At 35.9% G+C, this 27,937-nt stretch overlaps 1 protein-coding gene across 1 annotated transcript in view; it reads left to right on the top strand.

Annotated features, from left to right (window-relative positions):
* LOC105467217 (solute carrier family 27 member 6) overlaps positions 1-27,937 on the top strand; it is a 61,825-nt gene that overhangs the window by 27,948 nt on the left and 5,940 nt on the right. Inside the window, exons 5-7 of the mRNA XM_011716703.2 lie at positions 15,541-15,735; positions 23,226-23,316; positions 27,083-27,281. Of these exons, the coding sequence (XP_011715005.2) occupies positions 15,541-15,735; positions 23,226-23,316; positions 27,083-27,281 (485 nt within the window). The remainder of the gene's footprint in view (positions 1-15,540; positions 15,736-23,225; positions 23,317-27,082; positions 27,282-27,937) is intronic.

Here is a 27,937-nt window from a genome sequence, read left to right as displayed (position 1 = left end):
CCCTCTGATGGTTTTACTTGGAAGAAAACCCAGATCTCTTCAGCATCGCCTGCATGGCTCTATGGGATCTGTTTCCTTCTGCCATGATCTCCCTGACCCCCCAGCTCCCCACATAGTTTATTCCTTGTTTACTCCAGCCTATCTGCCTCCTTGCCTTTCCTTCACTACACCGGGACTCTCCTCCCTTGGACTGTTCCTCCCCTAGATATTGTATAGGTCACTCCCTAACCCATCAAATACCTCCTAGAGTGGGCTTCTCTGACCTCAAGCTCCACAAATGTCTGTTGTGGTCACCCTACCAACTTGATGGGCTCCCTACCCAAAGTTTGGGTAGACTGATGTTATACATGCATCAAGAGAATACAAAAAGGTTAATTACTGACAGACCCTTCTGAGGAGAGAAGCGAAGAGTTCCAGGCATGTCCAAAAATGGCTGGAGAGCAGGGGAAAAGACTGGCTCAACTTCTATGTGATAAAGGAACATCACTAGGGTGAAAGTTCCTGGACTTTAGGCCTGCATATGTTGATCTGCACATACCGCTGGTGCCCAAAGAAGGAGCACTGGGCATTCTTATCATCTTGCTGAAGATGAAAGGATAGTGATGTGGTGTGAAAGCTGTGAGCAGTCATGCCTGAAGAATGCAGATGGACACTGCATTATGAGGTCTGTCTTATTCTTGAAAGTGGCTTCTTTCACTGCTTTATTTTTCTTCCTAGAGCTTATAATTCCATTACATATTTTATATATAATCTCTTTATTCTCTCTTAATCTTCTTCCCTCCACTATTACATAAGTTCTATTATGTATTATTATATCCTTAGTGCCTAGAATGGTGCCTGACACATAGTAGATCCTCAACATTTGTTAACATTTAAACAAAAGAGAGTAGCAAATAGAACAACTCCAGTTGCTGGGATACTTGTGTGCTCATGACCAACATAATCTTTCCCTAGTCTCAGACCTGCAAGGAAAGCTAAGTTCTACAGAACGTTGGTGTTTCTGGAGGAGACAAAGTCCAACAAGGGAATTTGGATAAATCAAAGTTTCCATCATTGCAGGCAGGGAGTTGGGACTCTGATGCATTCAGGTCACTGCGGAAATTACCTTGCTAATGGGCCCCTGCACTTTTCAGAACTTTTCATTAATGAGCACTGGTATTTGTAGCTCAGGTGACAGTTTTTCTGAGTTTCTAGGAAAAATCAGCCTCCCTTCACATCTACAAATCCTTTTCTTAGGTCAGTTAACACAGTTATTCAAGTTAGAGCCAAGTCGTGCAGACTCTTGGAGCTGGTCTTTCTCTACAAGGTGCCTTTGAATGTTCTGGGTCTGGGGCATTTGCTTTCCCTCCACTGTTCTCCCATGTGCTGCAGGATAGAAAGCAGCTATTCAAAGTAGTCTGTAAGTGGCAGTTCCTATCCCTGTACTATTATGTCTGGAAAATGAGGAGTTTGAAATAAGCCCACTTTGTGCTGTAAGACTTGAAATCACAGAAGTCTTTTCAAACTATCTTTTGTGACTTAAAATCTTTGTTAAACTGATGGCTGTCATCTCTGAAACCATGGCCTACCCAAACTCAGGCTTGAGTTAAAGGCAACATTGAAAAGACTTTCAGGGGCAGCTGGAACCTGTGCTGTCTTGACCTTGTAGGCCACTCATTTTAAATGATACCAAATCCTTTCTTAAAAGAAGTCCATACTCTTTCCCCTCACCACTCCTTTCCTGCTTCAGTAAAAGAGAGTCTGATCTCTTTTAAGTCTGTTTTCTGCCCCAGTTCTCTGACATCCTGTTCACATTTAGTGTTACTTCTTATTGACTCTGCAATAGCCATTTGATTTGGTGTCCATATTGTTTCAGTGTATAATATTGGAGTGTCTGTGAAGAAAGCAAACTGTTGGAATGTATTGTCTTTCTTATTATTACATAAGGTGTGTTGGTGTGACACATGTATGTGTATAATTGTGAGTAGGTTTTAGGAAAAATAAGTCTTATAATCCCTAACATATGTTTATATTTTAGATGATCTTTTAGGAGTTAGACCATGCTTTTATGCATTAAATGGTTAGTTATTTAAGGCTGAAGGCAGAAATGATTTGCTTCTTCGTTTTCACTATGAATTCGTTTCCTTCCTGTCTCTTCACCTATCAACAAACATTCTTTTGTTTCATGAAAAAATTAAAGTTGATATAAAATTACCTGTATTTAAACAGAGCTTGAGAGGTTCACTTTTCTTAGGCATATAAAGAGGTTATTCAGCCTGAGTATGTTAGAGATTCTCTGAGTAGGAATAACCACATGTTTTAGAAGAAAGGGGCTTTGTTTTTAGGAGAGCATTGTTAGAGGCCTGAGTATTTCGGGAAATGAATAAATAAATTCTTGACCTTGTAGGAGGTACCTACAGTTCAACTCACTGTGCAGCAGCTCAGCAGACACTGCTGGGAAGACATCTCTCAAAGAACCTTTTGAAGAAACCAGAGTTTTGGTTCAAGTCAATATGACTCCTTTATTGGTATCATCACATCAATTTGATGAATGGTCCTGAACGCTAGAGGGATATATCTATTGAAATCCAAGACCTTGGGATGTCTGTATTAAAAGCTCTGGGCCACTAAGCAAGTTCTCTTTTAAATTTTAAAAGGAATTTCAAGTAGTTGAAGATGAAATGAGCATTTTCTACATGTTTGAATGTGGCTTACTCAATGTGTGTATGCAAACATATAAGCATCTGACAAATAAAATTGAAATATTCCAATACTTTTTCAGCTTCATTGAGTAAAGAACAAAACCACTGAATTAGAAACTCATGTTTTGATGACTTCCTATTACTGAAGCCATGGGAACAGGATGGGTAAATAGAGAATGGGCTTTTGAGGCTTTTTAAAGCTGGTTTCCTCACCACTCCCTCCATCCTTCCCCATCTTGTTCCTTCCCTCTCTTGTTCCTTCCCTCGTACCTTCGTTCCCTCGTTCCTTCGTTCCTCCTTTCCTTCCTTCCTTCCTTCCTTCCTTCCTTCCTTCCTTCCTTCCTTCCTTCCTTCCTTCCTTCCTTCCTTCCTTCCTTTCTTCCATAAATATGTTGTGAACACTTCTTATGTAGCAGGTCCTATTGCAGGCCACGCTGTAAGTAATGGGGTACAGCAGAGGACAGAGCAGACAACAATCCCTGCCTTTATAGAGCTTACATTTTAATGAGTTCAAATTATGTCTGTATCTTATGTGACCTTGGATCTGAACTTCATTTCTCCCTATGCAAAATGAGAAAAATGCTTCTTATTTTATAGGGTTATTGTGATGATTAACATGAGACAATACAATACTTTGATATGGGGACTCAAGCATGTTTTCTCTTTGTTTCCCCTGACCTAGCAGCCCACATGGGTTTTGCTCCTGTCCTGCATTCTCTGAATTTGTCCTCTTTCTTGCTCTTTCTCTACTTTGGTTTTTGAGTACCCGTGGGTCTCAGTGCCTTTATTTCTATGTGTACGCAAGTCTTATTTGTGTGCTTTGGCGTGTTTGCCTCTCACTATGTCTTTCTTTGTATTTGCCTCTGTATGTCTAGTTTGTGTCTTTCTTTTTTGATCTGTGTGTGTGTGTGTGTGTACGAGAGAGAGAGAGAGCAAGAGAGAATCTGTGTGCATACATCTCTGTCTCTGCATTTTTCTCTCTTAGAATGTGAGTTTCTCTCTGTCTCTGTGAATTTGTCTAAGTTTTAAAATAAAAGTTATGTGAAAAGGAATTTGAAAGAAAGTGACTTTATTCCAGTGAACAGTTTGCAGACTGGAAGATACAGCCTTTGTTATGAAACTTAGGTACATTCCAGAGAACAAAGGGAAGGTTGAGTTTTTATAGCAACAGTTCTGCTCAGGTTTCCAATCATGTTCATTTATGCAAATGAAATACTCAAACTTGCTGAGTTTTGATTGGTTGATGTAGCTGAGTTCTGACTGATCAATTCAAGCCACAGCTTATTGGTTGGTTCAGGAAAAATGAGCAATAAGAGTTAGCTATGAAAGCCTTAACAGTAGGCCAGTGCAGTAGCTCATGCCTATAATCCCAGCACTTTGGGAGTTTAAGGTGGGAGGATCACTTGAGCCCAGGAGTTCAAGACCAGCCTGGGCCATATAGTGAGACCCTGTCTCTACAAAGTTAAAAAATTAGGTAGGTATGGTGGCACATGCCTGTAGTCCCAGTTACTTGGGAGGCTGAGGCAGGAGGATTGCTTGAGCCCAGGGGTTCAAGACCAGCCTATGCAACATAGTGGGACCTCATCTCTACAAAAGTAAAAAATTAGCTAGGTGTGGTGGTGCATGCCTGTAGTCTTAGTTACTTGGGAAGGTGAGGTGGGAGGATTGCTTGAGCATGAGACGTTGAGGCTGCAGTGAGCTGAGATTGCCCCACTGTACTCCAGCCTGGGTGACACAGTGAGATCCTGTCTCAAAACAAAACAAAACAAAACAAAACACCTCAGACTCAAAGTTAAGCAGATGTATGTGAGCTTTCTGAGAACTCAGAGAACGTGTGTGACCTCTAGTCAAAAAACAGCTGATTGGTTCTATTTTATGTTTAGGCCCAGTTAGCCACTCAGGACTTATCTTGAGGGATTGTCTCATTCAGGTTCATATTTGGATCGCTACATGAATGTGTATGAGTATCTCTCTGTGTTCCTCTCACAGTGTGAGTCCCTCTGTCTTTGTGTGTGTCATACTGTGTTTAGGTTTCTATAATGTCGATTTGACTCTGTCTTTTTTTCTGTTTTGTTCATTTATATTCTCGCTCTCGTCTGCCCTTTCTCCCCTTGCTCCCTAGCTCTGACTCTGTCTGGCTCTGCCTCTCATCTTTTTCTCTTGCTCTGTGAGTCTCTCTTGCTTTCTTTCTCTCTAAGTCTCTCTCTCTTTCACTTTCACTCTCTTTCCTGCTTTTCATCAGTCTTTCATGCTCTCTCTCTGTCACTTCACATCTTTCACTTGTGTGTGTGTGTGTGTTTTTGTGTATTCATTTATTTAATTGTACTCATTATATTTATACATGCCCTCTCATTCCTATCCCAATATAGCTTAGATATTCAGTGATATTTAGGTAGCAATCTCATATCTCAAGAAGAATAAAAAGGAATAGAGATTTATTCTAAAGAAGCCGTAAGGGGATTTATGGACTGAGAAGAGGAGTTTGAAAAATTACAGATGGATATTATCAAGATTTGGTTGTATTTTAGGTGATGTACCACTGATTTCACAGTATCTCAAAACTGATCAATATAAAACCAGATATAATTAACAACCATCAGGCCCTCATCTCTATGTTTAGATAGTCCGAGGTCACTTTTTAAGACTCTCTTTGCTGATCTTGATGATTTTTCTTCTCCAATGGTTGTCATTCTGCTGAGCCTGCTGTTCTATTTCCTTGACTACAACCTAGGTTCTCATCATCATCACCCTCATCGTCTTTTGCCTGAACTACTTCAGGTGCTATCCCTGACCCCACTAACTTTCCATCCATCATGCCAGGTGGGGGCAGGTTATTGTTCCATCATCAGTCTCTCCTTGATGCCCTCCCCTGGCTTCCAGTCTTCTTCCAGGGTTCACCAATAGAGTTTCACAACATAAACAGTTGGTTTTTTTTAAAAGGCTCACCTGACCAATATTTTGTCCACCTACCAATATGCCCAATGTGTATAGGAAGTCATGCTTTTGAATGCTTTGACTAGGCTATTTTCCCCACTACATATATTAACTCCCAGTTATTTCTAATGGGATAAAGCCCTTTCCTGAGAAGGAAACATAAATGGAAAACACATGGGAATCTGGACAAGGAAACTTTATGAACCAATATTTGTAGCACCAATGTATTGGCCAATTAACCAGATGGTGCTTAACTTGTTTTAATACTAAGAAGTTTTTGCTATTTGGACTTTTTATCATTTAGGAAAAGGTTCAGCAAGCTTTTTCTGTAAAGCACCAACCAAGTGAGTAAATATTTTAGACTTCATGGGTTATACTGTCTTTCTCACAACTATTTAATTCCACCTATGTATCTCAAAAGCAGCCATAGATGAACCATAAATATGTCTGGTTGTGTTTTAATAAAATATTATTTGCAAAAACAGAATGTGGCTCAGATTTGGCCCCTGCAGGCTGTAGTTTGCCAAGACCCAATTTAGACTTTATGATATCTTATTATGTATTCCATATAGGTAAAATTTTCACTCCTGTGCACACTCGTTTTTTAAAGCTTTTTTTCTCTCCCACCTTTCATTTATGTATATGTGCATGAGTGTATGTGTGTGTGTGTGTGTGTGCGCCAAAAATATAGATAACTTTTGGGCTTTCTACAGGGTTTCATATAATTTTCATTATTATTATAAATAAAGGAATCATATTATTTTCATTTACATATAATTCCATGCTCATAATTTGAATCAAGAAAACAAAAACCTAAAACATGTTACTAGTAACTTTCAAGAAATACCTCGATAATAGCAACACTAATTGTATCACATATTTTATGTAAATTATGTCATTTATGTTTTACTATTTTGTGTTATGTTTAGATTCTTAACTACCATTTAAAACAAGATTTTAGAGAATTGTTTTAAAGTATTTTGTGTATGTGTGCTTACTGAGTCAGCGTAAAGATGTTTGTAAAATTTTAGACTTTTATTAATTGAAGACCTTTTATTTGTAAATCTTATTTAAAGTGCAGTTGAATAGATTTAAAATTAAACTTTCATGAAATCTGAATTGACCATCATTATATAGAGTAAAAAATGTTACATCCTTGTCATAAAGTTAATTCTAGATGAATGTAATAGGTAAATGTAAAGAAGATAAGAAGAAAATAATATATAGAATTTTTTGCTTATATAATGGGAAAGAAAAATTTAAATCACATATTTAGTAGCAATATTAATAAGAACAGAGAATGATCCATTTAATTATTAAAAACATTGAATATAGCTGGGCACAGTCCGCCTATAATCCCAGCACTTTGGGAGACTGAGGCGGGTGGATCACAAGGTCAGGAGTTCAGGACCAGCCTGGCCAAGATGGTAAAACCCCGTCTCTACTAAAAATACAAAAGTACAAAAATTAGCCAGGCGTGGTGGCATGTGCCTGTAATCCCAGCTAGTTGGGAGGCTGGAGCAGAGAATTGCTTAAACCCGGGAGGCGGAGGTTGCAGTGAGCCGAGATCATGCCACTGCACTCCAGCCTATGCGGCAGAGCGAGACTCAGTCTTAAAAATGGAAACAAAACAAAACAAAAAAAGAATATAATGTTAAAAATAAAAATCAAATTAAAAGAAATAAATGCTTGTAATTATTTTAAAAAGTGTCAATCTTCTTAATATACTATTAAATGACAAGCATTCAACTTGGTTAAAAACAAAGAAAAAGAAATTAAATACAAAATATTTTCTTATCAAATTGTAATTTTAAATTAAATGAAATGTCATATTTTTAAGAATTCTTCATTGAAGAGGTATCCATCTCCCTCTCCTCAATAAGATATAAATAGGAATGTCCTTGTTAGCCAACAATTTGGTAACAAAGCCATAAAAATATTTACAACTATTGGCTTCTTCCAGGGATCTGTCCTTATGAGATGCAAAAATTTATAGATAAAATATAAAATATTCACTCTACTGTCTATAATGATGAACATTTAAGAACAATGTAGCAATTCAGAAACAGATGATGAAGAGGTAAATTGTGGTATAATTATATGATAATCATGAGCGTGGAACATCATATATTTGAATGATAATAATTTAGAATAATGTCCAGAATTTATTAATAAATTATAATATATGGCCATATTATGGTGATTATAACTTTTAATGTATATATAGATATGTAACATAATATTCATATAGTGAGATTACATATTATTTCATTTTTTATTTTTCTGTATTCTCTAAATGTTCTCTGATGTATGTGTATTTCAACATCAAAAGAAATACACATTTTCTTTTCCCACATAACACTAAACAATAGATCAATTGATCTTTCCTCATACCTTTCAAAGCATGATCTTCTGGGTTTTCTTTAAAGGAAAGACAAAATTTTTAAAAGAGATCTTGGATATTAGAGAAATGAATTTGATATTTTGGGACAAAAGTCTTGATCCTAGTTTTGAAAATTTGATTCTCTGTATCAACTGAATTTCTTAGGATGATTGTTTTTATTTAGCAAGCTTAATGGCTATAGCCCACACAAGTTAAAGCCTGTGGAATTTTGTTTATAAACCACCTTCATATTGGATTTCAGAGAATGCCAACGCATTTTATCAATAATGATACTTGCTAAAACTCATCTCATACCTGAAAAGCTTCCAAGCTTTTATACTATATAAAAGATTGTTCTCTGTTCAAGCAAAATAAATCCTCAGATTTGCAATGCTGCTGTTTGATGTGGGAAAATGGCAGTGGAAAATCCAAGAGCCAGTTCCATGCCAGGCAGGCAAAATCTGCCATGCCCATAGGAGGCGGGAACCAGAACAGAACTGCTGTGGGTTGTATTTACTGGGAGAAAAGAACCCTCTGTCTCGAAAGGAACTGCAGATGGAGTCTTTTCTCCATTTGCAGAATAATTACCTTAAACCTCATTTGTGTAGGTCCAAGGAAATCAACAGGTGAGGGTGTTGTTTCACATAATTCCACAGTTTTGGCTATCTTATTATTTTCTTTTTTCTTTTTTTTTTTTTTTTTTTGAGATGGAGTCACTCTGTCACCCAGGTTGGAGTGCAGTGGTGCAATCTTGGGTCACTGCAACTTCCTCCTCCCGGGTTCAAGCAATTCTCCTGACTCAGCCTCCTGAGTAGCTGGGACTATGGGTACCCACCGCCATGCCCAACTAATTTTTGTATTCTTGGTGGAGGCAGGATTTCTCCATATTGGCCAAGCTGGTCTCGAACTCCTGACCTCAGGTGATCCACCCACCTCAGCCTGCCAAAGTGCTGAGGCATGAGCCACCGTGCCCAGCCTCAATTGAATTTTTAAAAATCAAAACAGTGCTTTTACACAGTTATAAAAATGAAATAGTACTCGTAGAGTAAGAAATATCTCTGCATTATCAGTACTTGCTCTCTAGAAGTAAGCATCTTTAATTCTTCTAGGACATTTTTAGTTATTATTTATCTCCATATTTCTCAGTAAAGTATGTATTCTACTATTTTTTGATTTTTCCATTTTAACTGTCATCTACCTGGCTTCCTCCTCACATACTCACTATCCACACACATATATTTGTTCTTTGTCTGTGACACCAATAAAATTATGATAGTTTAAAAATATTTTTATGACCAGTTTTTAAATTATTGTAAAGAAGCGACAATATATAAATTTTATTCATAGCTGAGACATACTGTATTTATTTCATTACAACTTTTTTCCTTTTATTCCTTATAAATAATAGTTGTCTCATTTTTATATTTTAAATTTAGCTTTCTAATGTCTATCACAAATCCATCTCAAACTCCCCATCATAGCTAACATTTCTTTGTGTGTATGTGTGTCACTCTGTCGCCCAGCCTGGAGCGCAGTGGCACGATCTCGGCTCACTGCAACCTCTGCCTCCTGGGTTCAAGCATTCTCCTGCCCCAGCCTCCTGAGTAGCTGGGACTACAGGTGCACGCCACCATGCCAGGCTAATTTTTTGTATTTTTTAGTAGAAATGGGGTTTCACCTTGTTGCCCAGGCTGGTCTCTTAACTCCTGAGCTCAGGCAATCCACCTGCCTCAGCCTCCCAATATACTGGGATTACGGACATGAGCCACTGTGCCTGGAGCTAACATTTCTTAGTAAGATTTAATAACATATTGTGTGTTTTTAATAAATTGTATTTTTTAAAGGCGTCCCTCCTGATGTGCTGAATCACTGAGTCACTGTCCTCCCAAATGTGAACAACATTCTGATTTCTCCCAGTATAAATTAGTTTTGCTTGTTCCTCAAAAACAGAATCTAAATGAAATTATATATATGTGTCCTTTTGACCTTGCTTCTTTGATTCAGCACTATGTCAATGAGATTAATCTTTGTTTTAAGGTATAGCAGTAGTTCATTTTTTCTCATCGCTTTAGTTATGGCAGGCAAAAAAAAAAAAAAAAATGGCCCCTTCAAATATGTTCATACCCTAATTCCTGGAATGTGTGAATATGTGTGCAGTAGAAACATTGGCAAAAGGGATTTTGCAGATGTGATTACAGTTACAGAACTTAAAACAGGAAGATTATCCCGGTGGATACAATATAATCACATGAGACTAATTTAAAGCAGATGATTTTCTCTGGCTGCAAGCAAGGGAGACTCAGCATAGGGGAAGCTGGAGATTTGGAAGATGACGGGTACTCAATGTGTCATTTGTTGTTCTTATATGTAGAAGCCTATGTGGAAGAACTGGAGAGAGGCCTCTATGATCTAAGGGCAGCCCCCAGCTGATAGCCAGCAAAGAAAAGAGAGCCTTAGTCCTACACCCTCCAGGAACTTGATTCTGTCAAGAACCTACCTGAGCTTGGAAGCAGATACTTCCGAGAGTCTCCTAATAAGACCCTAGCCAGTCAACACTTTCATTTCAGTTTTGTGAGTCCTGAATCACACAATCCAGTGAAGTTGATGTGGACTTCTGACCTACAGACATTGTGAGATAGTAACTTGGCATTGTTTGAAGGGTCCAAGTTTGTGAAAATTTGTAGGGCAGCAATAGAAAACTAATAGAAGACTATTCCATTACGTTACTATAACACAACATTTAAAAAATATCTATTTTACTATTGATGGATTTGGATTGCTTTCAATTGAGACTTAATATGATTAATGATGCTAGGAACATTCTTATATGTGTCTTTTGGCAGATGTATGTACATATTTCTATTGGTAATTAGGAGTGGAATGGATAGGTTGTATTGTATGCATATTTCAGCATTAGAAGATATTGCTAATCAAAGTGGCAGCAGTAATAGGCACTCCTGCCCATGGTCTATGAGAGTGCCAGTTGTTCCATGCCCTTGCCAACACCTGTTGGAAAATTTATAGTGCTAAAGAAGAAATCACAATGTTTGTAAATGTTTGTTGCTACTTCATGGTGTTTTGATTTGTAGCCTCTGATGATGAATGATGTTAAGCATATTCTCATATACTTACTGGATGCTTGGAGATATTCTTTGAGAAGTACCTGCTCAACACTGTCAATCATTCAAGCAGTCCATAAACAACACCATAGCTTCTTGATTGGCTCACCATATTTCCATAAAACTGGTTAGTAAGGAAAGAATGAACTCAGATGGATTTATACAGCACAGAAAGCATGATAACCTTCTGTTCACATCTCAAGTTCACAACAGTTCCCTCTCCCCACACATCCTATGGGGAATGCAGAGGTGGGCCTAGGTGGATGCTACATCTGTGGCATAGGTCTGTGCCTCAGCTGAGAACACTGCCCTTAGGAGCTTCCCAGTCATTTAAGGGGCTGCTGATAAACCTGTCCTTTCTTTATATCTGAGAAAGAGTTAATAAAGATATGCAAGTAAATCTTCTTGTATGTAAACAAATTTTCTACCAGAAGAGGAGGGAGACTTTACTATCATGGAAGGTAAATAAATTTTCTCTGTGACCCAAAAACCATCTCTAGCTTCCAAGCCTGTTTGCCACACAAATACCCTTGAAAAGATATGTATATAGATATAGCTATATACAGTTACATAAATATACATATACATACATATATTATAGTTCGATACAAATATATGCACATACATTATATAAGTATATATACTTATATATAAGTATATATAAGTATATTATATAAGATATATATCAAACTATTATTTATACATATATACTTTTTAAAATATAAAAATATGTATTTTTAATGTATTGCTTTTGCTGCATAGCATAATTTTTATTCTGTCTTATTTTTCTTATACAGTTCAGAATATTTTTTTAATTTCCATTGTAATTTTTTTCTTTTACACATGGGTTGTTTAAACTTGTATTATTATTATGCAAACATTTGGAGATTTTCTAGTTTTCTTTTTGTAATTGATCTATGGTTTAATTTTATTGTGGTCAGAGAACATAGTTTGAATGAAGCCTAATGCTTTGAATTTGGCTGACACTTGCTGTAAAACTCAACAAATGATTGATCTATTTTTGATAAATGTTTCATGGGTACTTGAAAAAAATGTGCATTCTTCAGTGACTTGTTATACTGTTCTTTATACATACATTAGGTCAAGTTGGTTAGTTTTCTTTAAACTTCCATATTCTTATGATTTTTTTCCTGCTTATTCTATCATTAGAGAGATAAGTTAAAAATATCTCAGTCTATTTTAGCTCTGTCAATTTTTGCTTTATATAGTTGACTACATTCTTAGGTAAATAGAAATTTAAGGTTGCTATCCATACAGTGAATTGACCCTTTTATTATTATTAATTATCCCTCTTTATCTCCAGGAGTGTTTCTTTACTTAAGGTCTACTTTGTCAGATATTAGTATAGTCATACTAACTTCCTCTTGTATGGCTTACGTTTTTCCATCCAACTACCTTCAATTTTGGGCTCATGTAAGATTTAAGATGTAATTTTCATAATCAGTATATAGTTGAATTTTATATTTTTATGCATTCTAAAAGTTTTTTTCCATGATTGCATATTTAGTCCATTTACATTTGATGTACTTATGATATATTTGCTTTTATAGCTTCTATCTTCCTATTTTTTCTTGTTGTCTCATCTGTTATTTGTTCCCTTTCCCCCTTAATCTTCTTGTGAAATAATATTTTTATTATTGGTTTTCTTTGATTATCTCTTTAATTATACATCCTTTTATATTTGTTTTATTTATTGAAGTATTTGTCTTTGAGTAATTACCTAGAAGGATACAAGATTAATTTTTAACTTACTACATTCTATCTTCAAATAGCATATTTTCCACTTCTGTACAATGCAAGAACTTTGTAACACTTCTCTTTTCTGGTCCTCTTCATTCCTTCCTGGTTTTTGTTTCTTTGCTCCTATATAATATTGTTTTCTTTGGTGCTAAGAACTGCCTTTAGTGTTCCATCTGTACCATTGTACTAAAAACAAAATATTCCATTTTTATTTGTCTGAAAACATGTTTTTCCTTTAGTTTTGAATAATTCTTTAGCTGAATATAGAATCCTAGGTTGACAATTATTTTCTTGTACTAGCTTTAAAATATTATCATATTGTCTTCCAGGCTTATGGTCATTGTTGAAATGTCAGCCTTAAATATTCATGTTGCCCCTTTGGAAACGATGTTTCTATTTCTTTCTGCCTGCTTTTAAAATTCTCCCTCTTTGTTTCTCTAATTTTTATATACTTTTTCTTCTTAGCAATTTTGCCAAAAAATGTCTAACTGTATTTCCCTGGTATTTAATCTGTCTGAGGTTTTAGTTGTGTTTTTTTTTTTTTTTTTTTTTTCATGGCTTCACGTCTTTCTATCACTTTTGGAAAATTCTCAGTTAAAATCTCTTCAGAATTACCTCTTCTCCATTCATTTTATTATTCTATAGGGCTCCACTTGTAGGTATTTTTGACATGTACTTTGTGTGAGGCACTAAATACCTGATGGCACATAGCTGGGATTTGTCAACAAAAGGCTCAGGTTCTAGGGTGATTAAGTGAGGATCCAACCATTTTGTTGAGATACTTCCAGAAGTCAGTATCTTTTCTCTTGGACTGACCAGTTTCCTTGATAGTAACTGAATAGTTTCCTGCTCTGGTATATGATTTGGGGTGTCAGAATTCTGATACCAGAGCAGGAGAAGAGTTTAGTGATCTCATCTTTTAGTATGTAGACTTTCATTTAACCCTTCTGTTTTCTATAATGTTAACTTGAAATAAAAATTTCATAGAGATGCATCTCTAAGCAAAGAGATTATCTGGAAACGAAAGATTGCAATTTGGAACACATAGAACAGCGTAGCCTCTAGGTGTGTCTGAGGAACAAAAGGAACGGCTGGGGTTTAATTGGGAAAACAAGCAAAGTTATATAAGCTGTTTTGAAGGAAGTTTCACTGGTACTGGCAGTGTCTTATTGGAGCTGGCGAGTTCTGATTGATGAGTGTCAACAATTACCAGGTAAGACTTAGAGTTACAGTAGGTCTTTGTGCTTTTGCTTTTCAATTACAAAAACAGTTTCTGGAACAGGCATGCATGACCTCGGTGCCTTTCTCCATGGCCTCCGAATCCATTTTAGTTGGGCATGATGTGAAGGACTCTATTTTATAAAATTAATTTTCACAGTGAGTTCCTCAGCCCAAACTGGTGTCTGGTTAGACATCTCCAGAGACAAATTTCCAGTCTTTGGCCAATGTGTAGCAAGGGCAGACTCCCAGACGCTTTGTCTGTATTTAGATATTTAGTTATACAACTGCTTCTTAAACAAATTTCCTACTAGGCTTTCTGCTTTCCTCATTCTTTTTGATGCTTGCTTGACACTTTCAGGAGCCTTTGTTGGGTGCTAAGCTGCAGGCTTAGATTTCAGCCTTATCCATTCTGCTCAAACACATGTCCTTTTGTCTCTTCACTTTTCAGTTTCCAAAATTACCTCTCAACTCACTTCTGTTTATTCTTGAAAATTCATAGATTAAAATATTCCCTTTAAAACCATTTAAATGGTGTTTAGAGAAGAAACTGAAATGAATAATGTGATCCATTGATCATTTTAAATTATAGGTAGCAAAGAAGCCAATTTCTCTATTTTATTGTTGTTGCTGATTTATTATTACATCTTGTTATTTTGCATTTTTTGGTGATGATGGAGGTAATCAGAGCAAATAATGGATTTATTGTGACTACACTGATAATATATTCTTACTCTAATTTTAGGTGAGTGTAAAAGTTCATGTTAGTTAAAACATATTGAATATAGAACAAAATAGAATCCTGTATCTTCCTTTAATTCTAAAATATGAACAAAAAGTAAAAATGTGAGAATATTCTAAAATAATAGTCACATACAGTTGCCATAATATTTACAAGTCAAATATTACTTTGATTCTATGGCCTCAAATTATTGTTTACTCTATGTTATTCACTGTGTATTAACTATACACTACAGTATATAAGGAAGACAGTTATTATTACCTTTCTTAAAATAGATGAATAAACTGAGAATCAGAGTTAGGAGTTAATATCTTGTTCAGAATTATATAGCTAATTACTGCTAAGCCTGGACATCCAAACTTAAGTATGTTTCATAATATTATCAAAGTAATGCTTTTTTTCTTCCTGAAAAATGCTTTCTTCCTTACCTGACATTTACTCAAAAAAAGCCTTTAGTGATCTGCAATTTAGAATGAGCTGTTCCCAGATATGGAAAAACACAAACTGTATTATTCTTGGCCAGTGTTACTTTCATTAGAATTTGGACACAGTTCTGCAATAGACTTATACACATATTTTAGCTTCCCTTCTATTATTGCACAATGCAGTTTACTTCTGTGACATTTTTCATTTAAATAATAATAATGAAAGAAACAACTGGAAACTGGAATTAATTACAAGTAAAACATTTTCCTCTAACAGAGAGAAGGAGAAAGGGATCATAAGGTGCGTTTGGCAATTGGAAACGGTATGCGGAGTGATGTATGGAGAGAATTTTTAGACAGATTTGGAAATATAAAGGTGTGTGAACTTTATGCAGCTACTGAATCAAACATATCTTTCATGAACTACACTGGGAAAATTGGAGCAATTGGGAGAGCAAATTTCTTTCACAAAGTAAGTACAGCATTTTCCTTATTAAAGAAATACATTGGCGCGGTGGCTCACGCCTAATTCCAGCACTTTGGGAGGCCGAGGTGGGCAGATCATGAGGTCAGGAGATAAAGACCATCCTGGCTAACACGGTGAAACCCCGACTCTACTAAAAATACAAAAACAAAATTAGCCGGGCATGGTGGCGGGCACCTGTAGTGCCAGCTACTCGGGAGGCTGAGGCGGAAGAATGGCGTGAACCCGGGAGGCAGAGCTTGCAGTGAGCGGAGATCACGCGACTGCACTCCAGCCTCCCCCACCCCCCCCCCCCCCAAAAAAGCACATTGAGGTCTGCCAGCTCTCTTGGATATTGTGCTTGTAAATTGTGGTAAATATTATCACCTTTTTTTTTTTTTTTTTTTTTTTTTTGAGAATTTCTAGAAATAGAGTAGTGGCCTCAGTGTGAGAGACGAGGGTACAGGTTTTGTGAACCTCAGTTATCTTCCGTGTTTTCTCTCTCATGTCACCATAATGATGCCTTTTCTTGTTCAGTTTCCAAATTTAATGATGTAATTTATAAATAGCAAGCATAGGCCCTGATATATGTTAATTTGACTCTTTCCGTTTTCCTTAAGTGTTTTTATTCCACTATTTCTACTTATCTTTCAATGTTTATACCACTCAATTCTATACCGGCTTTTAATAATTTTAAAACTATATTAAGATACCACTAAAATCTTAAAAGTAGCCAAATAAATCAACTTTTTAGGAGGAGAAGATTGACAGCTGATTTCTCAATAGCAACCACAAAACACAAAAGACAGTGGACATTTACCTTCCACTGGCTTGGAAAAAATAACTGTCAAACTGGAACTTATATTCAACAATAATTTTTTAAGAACAAAGGCAAAAATAAACATAGCAGTCTCAACCTTTATAAAGCAAAACTGATATAGCTGCAAGAGAAAATAAATCTTCAATAATCTATAATAATAAACTGCTAATTGACATATGAAAACCCTGCATCTAACAACTGCAGTGTGTCTATTGTATTCAAACACTTTTGAAACATTTACAGAAGTTCCTGGGCCAGTTGGGTAATTCCAACAAATTTCAAAGGATTGAATATATTTAAATTATGTTCTCTGAAAACAGTTTAATTGTTGGTAGAAATAATTTTTGTAAAAGACAACTAGATAACCTCCTATATATTTGGAAATAAAACATTTCTAAATTTCCATTCATCAAAGAAAAAATCATAATAGAAATTAGAAGATACTGTGAGCTACCTCCTAATGAAAATATTACATGGAAAAACTTGTGCACTTAGCCAAGAATACCTGAAAATTGGATGGAGCTCAGTAACCATCTCTGTAAGTTAACTTTTAAAAGGACATCTAAAATAAACTCAAAAGAAATAAAAGGAAGGACGTAATAAAGAGCAGAAATTAATGACAGAAAAAATATTTGGTGAGGAATATAAAAATAGATAGAAATATCATTTTTAAAAAGTAAAGAAATCGAATCTGATTGATAGAAGGCAGAAATAATATCAGGAATGGAAAAGGGAACATTGCTGCTGATACTTTAGACATTAAGACAGTAAAAGAGGATATGTTGAATAAGTTCATATCAATAAACTTGAAATTATTAGATGAATTGGAAAAATTTCTAGAAATGTACAACTTACTAGAGTTGACTCGAATTATTTTATCACACTAAATGAAATAAATTCATACTCCAACATCTTCCCTTAGTTTCAGATAGCTTTCCCACTCAGGATAGTGAATATTCAAGAGCAAATGATTCCTCTCCTACAAACTCTTCCAGATAATGCAGAAGGAGAAAAAACTTCCCAACTCACTTTCTGACTCCTAAACCTGACATAACAGTGCAGGAACAAAAGTACTTCCTACAGGCACACATGTATGAGGAAAGTCTTTGTTTGATAATCTCTCCCCTCAGGTGTGTTTCCTTAGTGGCCTCACCTGTTCTCTGAAAGTAGCACTATCCTATATTATTGCTTTTGAGATTTCCAGAGCTCCCTACTCAAGCCATATTTAGAGCTGCTTTTAAAGAGATCTTTAAGAATCCCATAATGCGAACTTTGGTGCATTTTTATCACTTTCATCCCTAACTGCTTTAGCTTTATAGGTAAAGTTTTCTGTATAATAAACTGCCATACCTCAAAGAACACCTGGAAGCAACAAAGTATTTGCTTTTCTAATCCGTGGTGATTTTTTCAGTGTCTGGAAGGAATTGGCAGACATGTGTTTTTCATGCCGTAGCAGCTCACTTTTTCAGTCTAGTTGCCCATTCAAAGCTAGTGTAAATAACGGTAATGCTCTAAACCTAAAGAAAATGCAAACTATTTTTATAATGCATTCTTTTGGGATTTTGAGGGTATAGTTGACATCTCAGAAATGCACTTTATTCTGAACGAAAGCATTTTGGGGAAAGTAAGTGCTGATTTTACTGAGTTTTACATTCCTTGCGGTTAATTTTCTCAATTCATTGCACTGGTTCCTTTACAAATTTGGTATTGATATTGAACCCCTTTGTGAAGCTGATTCATTCTAAAGCAACCAACAAGGGTATGATGATTTGTATTTTATATTACTGACTTTATTATAACTTTCTAATTCTTTAAATTTTCTGTCAACTGTAATAATGTCAATCATGTAAAAAGTCATGGTTGTCTTCAATTTATTTGGAAAACCTCTGTTTTTCAACTCATTTTAGTTTTCTTTTTCAGTTTGGAAATGAAAAAACAAAGTTGTGCCTAATACTACATGTCTTCTAGTCTGCCTTTTATCATTTTATTCACATGTTGTTTTCTTAGATAGTGGGTAACTAGAAAAATTTGGTTCAATGATTTTCTCATAATTAAGTGAGGAGATTTGATAAGTGTCTCTCAAAAATGCTAGCCTAATGGAGGCTCATGCTTATTATCTGGGAGGGAAGCAGTCTCCAGAGATAAAATGTTACAAGTGAAGTATAATTATAAGGCAGCAACAGAGTTCCTATAACCCATTGTCTTTATGTGCTACACTTACTATTTTAATGCATAAAACTGAAGAAATATTGTCCCACATATTCTCCCAAGGCAAACAATATAAAAAATTTAGTGACACCTTATTTGAGAGACAAACTCAAGTAGAATTATGAACTACTCTTTTTCTGTAGTATTTTCACCTGGGGAAAATAGGAAGAGTCAAACATAAAATACAAAGATAAAGCTTGAAAAAAGGGAGAAAATGAATCTAAATAAAAGGCAGATGAAAAAAATGAATGCACATTTTATACATACATGAAATAAAGCTCAGAAAAAAAAACAGAAAATGAATCAAAAATAAAAGGCAGCTGGAAAAAAAATGAATGCACATCAAAATAGTAAGTTTCCCAAAACGACCAGGAAATGTTTAGAGAAACAATTTCTCACAGGCTTGAAAAATTGCAATAATATTCTGTTTAAAAATAAGAGCGCAGAAAAGAAAAAGGATCAAGGACAAACATAAATCAACAAAATGAACTAAAAAGTAAGCATGCTCAGCTCAAAGAAAAAAATAGAGGAAAAAATGTAAATATTACACAAATGAGCATCACATAAAAGAACTTAAAATCAAAAGGAATGTACATGTTGTTAGGGAGAAAGATGAGCGGAATTAAGGAGTCCCACAAACACAGTAAAAAGAGCAAGCAAATGATAATTTAAAAATGAAGAAAAAGGATTTTGAAAACATAGACAATGATCTGATACATCCTTAATTGGTGTTCCTGCAGAAAAGAACAGATCAAAGAAAAAAATAATTATTTCTACCGTAGTAGAAGAACATTTCCTTAAGGTACAAACTTGAATCTTTAGCAAAAGAGTACACTATATGGGGCAGAATACTTATAATAAAAATATATCCTGGTGAAATTATGAAACAAAAAGAACCTTAAGGAGATTTTGAGGTAGGAAAAGCAAAGGATGAGCAAAGTGTAGCACAGGTGAGGGTGGGAAATATCTCAGGCATTCTCAAAATAAAACACTCAAGGTTAGGAAACAAGGAAAGAGTTGACTTCACCTAAGAATTTTTCTAGGATGTTTTCTCAAAGTTTTAAGAAATCAGAATCTATAATACCCTCATATTTATAGGAATGCAATATTTCTTTGTAAAATTCACTGACTGAAAAATAATGACCAACTTGAAGATAAACCGTAACTTAGAAATGAAAGAATGACCTTCAGTTAAAATGCCTGATGGTGAACATTGAGTCAATTCTCATATAGAAGATAGAACCACTCTGAATTGTTTTTACATGGAATAAAACTTGACAATGTAAAAATAATTATAACACTAACAAAAATGGGAGTTGGGAGGGAGGAAAGGAAGAAATGGTAATTCTCCTGTCATATTGGCAAATCCATAGATACAATGGGATTTAAAATTTAAATACCATCTAAACCTAAATTTAAAAATAATATATGAGATTAATAAAATGGCTCATTTCTTTAACCATTTTCATAAGCTGTTTTATTGCCTTAAAAGTAGGCATCTTTTAGGGATGAGAAAAGTTAGACAACTTCAAAATAAGAGAACAGTCCCCACAAGACCACTCATTTCTGACATCAGTTATAATTTCAGGAGTCCCTGAAGACCACTCAGGTTTGATAATTTGCTAAAAGGACTCACAAAACTCAGCTTATCACATCTAAAGGATCTAGATTATAATCATCCCAGGGATGTCATATGTAAGGCAGAATCCAGGAGGGTACCAAGGGTGAAGCTTCCAGATACGCTGTGTTGTGGAGTCAGAACAGCATTACTTTCCTGGAATTGTGTAAAAATATGCACAAACTAGTGCCAACTGGGAAAGCTCATGGGAGCCTTGATGTCCAGTCTTTCTGGGGGCTTGGTTGTGTAATTCAGGTTGACTGCTCACATGGCTTGCCTCCATCTCTGCCCCTTAGGAGGTCAAGCTGGGTGATGCAAAGCCCCCAGCCTACCTCACATTGTTCATGTGCCTCAGAGACCCCATTCTAAATCATACTGTTGCCATCTAGTTGCCCAGAGGTCTTAGACAAAAAAATGCACTCCTATTAAGAATGATATTCCAAGGACTTAGAGGTCACCTCCCAGAAGCTGGGATCTTTTTTGGGGACAAGGTTAAATTCTTTACTACACAGGGACTGATAACTCTATTCCCGACTCTACCGTTATTTCACTTTGTGACTTTAACAAGTTACTTTTCTCTCGGTTCAGAGTTTCCTCGTGTATTAACGAAGGAAATTAACTTTGTGTTCCTTTTCCAACTCATAAATTTACAAATCTGAATCTGCAAAGATAGGTAGGTATGGATAAAACCTCCCAGGGCCAATGCGTACAGCTACATAGGTGTGTGTTCATTGCACAGTTCTGCTATGAATGGGACCCCCTGCAGCTGTGCTCCAGACATGTACACATACACACATACATAAACATGTACATTTGGGGGATTTTAAGGTGTGGCATCTATTTTTTGAATTTGTATTATAATGCAGCCATTATACATGATTTTTGTAATATCGTGAGGACCTCCTGAAGGCAGGAAGGAGAATAGAAATATTTCTAGCTGAGCATTAATCCTCTGCTCCAGGGTACTGCTAGAAAATGCTGTGATATATTTAATTTTATTTGAATTATAAAATTATTCAATTTCTGACCATCAAGTCCCCTTTTTCTGATAACAGACACACTGTAATTTGCTGTGGAATGAATCTCACCCACATACATGGTTGCCCAATTAATCTAAAAGAAATAACACTAAAGCTGACATCACAAGTCACTGGGCAAATTTTCCAAAAAGCAAAACATGTTAAAATAGGAGAAAAAAGAATAAGTAATGGACAGGGGTCTGTTCTTGTTTGGCCAAGATGATAAAGGCAGTTCCGGAATTTCTGGACTCTTTCTTTCTACTAGCCATTAGGCAAGTGGCCAATATCCTGTTATCCCAATTATAGACAAAGACCAACAAGATACAAGTTCATATTTTAATAAACAGTCTTTATATCTAGAATAACAATATATTTGCCTTGTTGCCTCTTTCATTGGTCATTGGCTCTAATTCTAAAATAGGATAATATTAATTTCTACCTTAGAGGATGTTTTGATGATTACATTAAACAGTGCCCCGCATATAGTTAGTGCCCAATGAATGTTCATTGCTCTCATTTATATTTTAATTCAAATAATGCGTTGTGATTCAAGTTACATGCTTATTTTACTAATGCTAAGAACCAGAGGTATTTGCATTTAATCTTTGATGATAAATAATACTATTGCATCTATCTCAATCATCTTATCTTTTCCCACTTATTTGTTCTATATTTGTTCATTTTCTCCTGCTTTTCCCCCATTCATCTTTGTTCTATATTTGTTCTATATTTGTTCATTTCTCTTCTCCTGCTTTCCCCCCATTCATCTTTCTTTATTATTATTTTATTTCACTTCATTTTATTACATTCATGTTAGTTTACCATTTTCTAACTGAGCTTGCTTAATTGCTGAGTAGAACCTCAGTTTTCTTATAGAATAAAAATGAGAGGGCCGGGTGAAGTGGCTCATGCCTGTAAGCCCAGCTGCATGGGGGGGGGCTAAGGTGGTAGGATTGCTTGAGCCTGGGAGGCAGAGGTTGCAGTGAGACGAGATCTCCTCACTGCACTGCAGCCTGGGTGACAAGAGTGAGACACTGTCTCAAAAAATATATACATATAGGAGGAGATTGGACTAAACCAGTCTGCAGTTCTCTCCCAGGGTGGGAATTTAGTGGACAAATGAGCCTGCATGACATGATAATATGGACATGGTAGGAGCAGAGTAACTGAAAACATTTGGGGATGAGGGGAGACATCCAATTTTTGGTTCCTGATGTGATGGGTGTTTTCTAATCAATTTATCATCTCATACCAAAGAGTGTGGAGAAGCACTAAATGTTAGTTTAGGAGCATTAAAGTGAAAGGCTCAGGGGAAAGGTTTACAGGAAAAGGACAAAGTGGCTGTCAAGTAAACATACTTTTTAGGCATTTGATATATGTTTTGGCTTTTTTGTTTGTTTGTTTGTTTAGATACTGTGAGGAAAAAATAAACAATGCCATTCTTACATTAATGTAGCTTACATTTTAGTTCTATGAAAACTTTTCACTTCCAGGGCTACTTTAAATAAATGGCTGCGGAAAATGGTCCTTTTACGGGCAGTTAACAGACTATTCATTGAATGCCTGGATTGTTTCAGTATCTTGATTAAAATTAGTAGTGTTTTGCTGAGTAAAGTGTACCACAAAAGAAATGAAAGTAAACGCCAGTAAATGACTGCTGTTTACTAATACCTTTAGTTTTGAGTTTTAAATATTTAATTTGTCTTCAGTAGAAGTTGTTTTAATAAATCCATATTCCAACATGTATTTCAATTAGCATAGACTACTATAGTAGATGTCATTGCACAAGTAACTAAATGCTTGTTTCTATTTGATTTTTTTTTTTGTTTTGCAGCTTCTTTCCACTTTTGACTTAATAAAGTATGACTTTCAGAAAGATGAACCCATGAGAAATGAACAGGGTTGGTGCATTCATGTGAAAAAAGGTAAGACTTCTATTTGAAGACATCTTCTCAAGCAAAGTTTCTGATCTACCATATACAGATATCCCTTGGTATCCGCGGGGGATTGGTTCTAGGACCCTGGGTAGACACCAAAATTCATGGATGCTTGTTCCTTATATAAAATGATACAGTATTTGCCTATGAGGTATGCACATCCTCCTGTATACTTTAAACAGGTTGCTTATAATACCCAATACAATGTAAACGCTACATAAACAGGGTCATATGGTATTTTTTATTTGTATTATTTTTATTGTTGTATTATTTTACCTTTTTTCCCCAAATATTTTCTATCCAAGGTTGGTTGAATTCGCAGATGTGGAATCACAGATATGGAGGGCCCTCTGTGATTATTAGTGAATTTCAAAAGGAGTGGATGACGAGGTCCACTGTGTAATTTAACTTTGGAATTTTAATGCAGGTGGAACAATTTTACTTAGATGTTAAGAGCCCCAGAGGGATCATTCAGATAGTAAATTATTAAAATAAAAAAGTGGTAACTATTTGGCTCATGCTATTCTTAATCTACAACTTGTAGTATGAACAGTGGCAAATGTCCAATATCTAAATTAGTGAATTATTTCATCATTCTAGATATAGTGTAAAGTCAGGCCAACTTGGATTTAAACATGGTCTCTGACACTTAGAAATGGTGCAACTTTGGACAGATTACTTAACCTGTCTAAGTCTTATTTTCTTCATATGTAAAGTAGAAGTGACAATATCTATTCAGTGAGGACAATTAAATGGGATGTATGTATATTCCTGGGGGACCTGGTATGTGGCTTGTTACTTTCCTCTCCTCAGCTTCTCCTTCTCACTCCCCTCCATTCTCTACCGAGGTAGACTTTCTTACAATTTTAGGTTAGAAATTTTCATGAAAGCAAGTACCTCAATTAACTTGCTGCTGCATATAATCACATTAGAAAATAAAATGTAGAGATGTGCACTTAGAATTGTTTAGAGATCCAGTATGAATAAATCAGGCCAAAATTAATTTTTATTGCCTTAAAATATGTTGAAACTACATTTCAGAAGTGACTTCCTAAATCTTTACTTCAAATGTGAAGATAAGGTGGCAAACCTGTTTTTATTTTCTGGTAGCTGAAAGATGAAAAAAAAAATGCAAACTTTGTCTATTAAAAAACAAATCTCCCGAATCTCTGAATTTCAAGCCTACTGGCTTTTATCAAATGTTTCTCCAATTCTATTCTATAGACACTGGCCATGGAATTTCTGAGGAAAGTGCAAAGAACTTAAGCACTCTTTTCTACTGGTCTATTTCTTACAATTACAATAATATCTGATATTAAAACGAATCCCAGAACTGTGCTTATGCACCCTCAGGTTTTCTTAAAAAGCTGGTTGACCCCAAATATCTGTTTTTCTATTTTGGATTCTCATTATGAGCTACTCAGTATTTTTTCCATTAAGGCATTTTGTCTTCACAATGTAAATTATGCCCAACAAGAAAGATGTAAATACACTGTGACCTATTTAAACATTTGCAACAATTAGTTTGTCAGAAAAGAAACTGTCACCTGTATCCTGAAAACGAATAAAAGAAACCAAAGAACATACATTTTAAGGGAGATGTGAGAGTCTTGAAAAATTCTGAAATATAGGGAATGTAGACTGACAGAATATATCACAGAGGTGAGGCTTTGGAGTCGGATGTTCCTGGATGGATATACACACACACACACACACACACACACACACGTGCGCACACACATACACACATATATATATACACACACACACACACTCCGATTCCTGCATTTGACAGCTGTATGACATTGGGCAAATTCCTTTTTTTATGCCTCAGTTTTTTCACCTTAAAATGAAGATATTGGCCGGGTGCGGTGGCTCACGCCTGTAATCCCAGCACTTTGGGAGGCCGAGGTGGGTGGATCACTAGGTCAGGAGATCGAGACCATCCTGACTAACATGGTGAAACCCCGTCTCTACTAAAAAAATACAAAAAATTAGCCGGGTATGGTGGTGGGTGCCTGTAGTCCCAGCTACTCGGGAGGCTGAGGCAGGAGAATGGCGTGAACCAGGGAGGTAGAGCTTGCAGTGAGCCCAGATCATGCCACTGCACTCCAGCCTGGGCGACAGAGCGAGACTCTTGTCTCAAAAAAAAAAAAAAAAAAGAAGAAGAAGATATTATCAGGGCCTTTCTTGTAGGTTTGTGATGAGAATTAAATGGATTACATATGTAAAACACTCAGAATAGTGACCGTTACCCAAAAAGTGCTCAATAGGTATAATAGTGGTGATGATAATGATGGTGATGATGATGATATGATGGTGTTGGGAATGATGACGATGACGATGATGATGATGCTATCAGACGCTGCTGGAGCAGAGAAGATTTGCTTTGGCCAGTGACCTATGTGCCCTTGAAAGCCAGAATGACCAGGAGTGGGAGAAATGGGAGTCGAGTAAAGACTATTGACTGGGTGTGGTGGCTCATGCCAGTAATCCCAATACTTTTGGAGCCTGAGGTGGGAGAATTGCTTAAGCCCAAGAGTTCTAGATCAGCTGGGCAACCTGGTGAGACCTTGTGTTTCCAAAAAAATTTCAAAATTAGTTGGGCCTGGTGGCATGCACCCGGAACCCCCTCTACTTCGGAAGTTGAGGTGGGAGGATCGGCTGAGTCTGGTAAGACAAGGCTGTGGTGGGCCATGATCATGCCACTGCACTCCAGCTTGGGTCACAGAGTGAGACTTACTTTTTTAAGAGCCTTAAAAGACAGAAATCACTCTGTATTATAGTTTGCTGGACTCCAACTTCATCTAGTCACATGAACACTGCATTTCTTTATAGCAGGCATAGCAAGTGGACAATAGCCTTGAAGACTTCCAGAGCAGTGATTGCTGCTGTCCTTTTTTCTTTTGCCTTCTCTTCAAAGTAGCTTTTACCTTACAGATTGCTGAGAAAAATCTTAATTAATTTGAATAAGTTTGATTGGAAAATTATTTCAGATAATGTGTCTAAACATTACTGAAACTAGTAAGTATCATGGAATAGGAAATCTTTTCAATGGCTCATCTCTTTCCCATCAAAGATTTCCAGAATAGCATACCAGAGGAATAAACCATTTTGTTATAATAAATAAAATGTATTTGTGTATTGGATGAGAGATAGTATTATACAGAAACCTTGCCACACAAAGTCATAAAAAGTTAAATTTGAGTTCTAGTTCCATTTATCTCTCTGAGCATAGCAGCTGTTGTACCTCTTTGGGTCCTAGTTCCTTGCTGGTAAAATAGGGATTATATCAAAGGATTTCCATGCAGAATAAGCAAGGTGACATTTGCAAAGGGCTCATGGTAAATGCCCAATAAAGAAAATGCTATCGTTATGTTATTAACACTATTACTACTGTTGTTATTTATATAACAAATGTCAATATTATCTGTGGTAACATCTACATAATCCAAAACAAAAGTAGCCACTGGTCTATCCACCTGGGAAGTATAAGAAATCTAATGAGCCTTTTCTTTCCATTCAATTCCTTTTTATTAGTTTCTCCAAAGTAATTTGTATTTGTGGTAATCTATGAAAGGATGTGCTAGATATAGGCACCAAGGGTAAATGGTGTCAAATACAGAAATAGGTTCAGAGGAAGCTGAGATAAGCAGCATTGGTTGTGCTGGCCAGATATAATATAGATACATGCATGATGTGTGTAACAATAGTTTTAATCGAATGGCTGCAAAAATGTCGTTCTTTCTTGCAGGAGAACCTGGACTTCTCATTTCTCGAGTGCATGCAAAAAATCCCTTCTTTGGCTATGCTGGGCCTTACAAGCACACAAAAGACAAATTGCTTTGTGATGTTTTTAAGAAGGGAGATGTTTACCTTAACACTGGAGACTTGATAGTCCAGGATCAGGACAATTTCCTTTATTTTTGGGACCGTACCGGAGACACTTTCAGGTATGAAATATCATGGGATGCACAGCTTGTTCTGTAATTGTGAACCATGCTTCTATAGAAACATCAGAGACCACATATGCTTTAGCTTTCAAGGCAGACAGAGCCCTTTTATCTCCATGTCTTCTCATTAAAAAATTTATTGGCCATCTGTTTCTAGACTGAACCACAAGTTAAATTTTGTTGTGAAATTTTATAATTATTTTATTGAATCAGTTTAGAACAAATCAGTGAGCTTCTTTTTAAGGAAATAAAGCTGGCAGACAGAGGTAAAATATAAATGGTAGGGTTAAAACAAAAAGCCGGTTTGGTCAACTGTAGTCTAATTCTTGGCCTAATGGTAAAAATTTTGAAACAGCAAAAATCCCCTTTCATACTTTTCCTTTTTTAATTCCCTAAGATTAGTTTAGGTCTATGAAATTATTTTGCTTTACTAGTCCAATGACTTGAATGAATGCTTGAATAAGTAACTTTCTACATCCTTGCCTTCTTGTACCGTGTTATAAGCTCACTTTATATAAAGTTATTTCAATTAAAACAAAATATTCATTCAAGAGCATTAAAGGAGCCAAAGGGGTTAACACCTAGAAACTGAAGTGGGTCAGTGGATTAAAAGGCAACTAGAGCTTTACTTTCAATTCTTATCACCAGAGAAAAGG

Source organism: Macaca nemestrina, chromosome 6, assembly GCF_043159975.1.
Source record: "Macaca nemestrina isolate mMacNem1 chromosome 6, mMacNem.hap1, whole genome shotgun sequence".
NCBI lineage: Eukaryota > Metazoa > Chordata > Mammalia > Primates > Cercopithecidae > Macaca > Macaca nemestrina.
The sequence above is the reverse complement of the archived record's forward strand: the minus strand, read 5'-3'. Positions and strand labels throughout refer to the sequence as shown.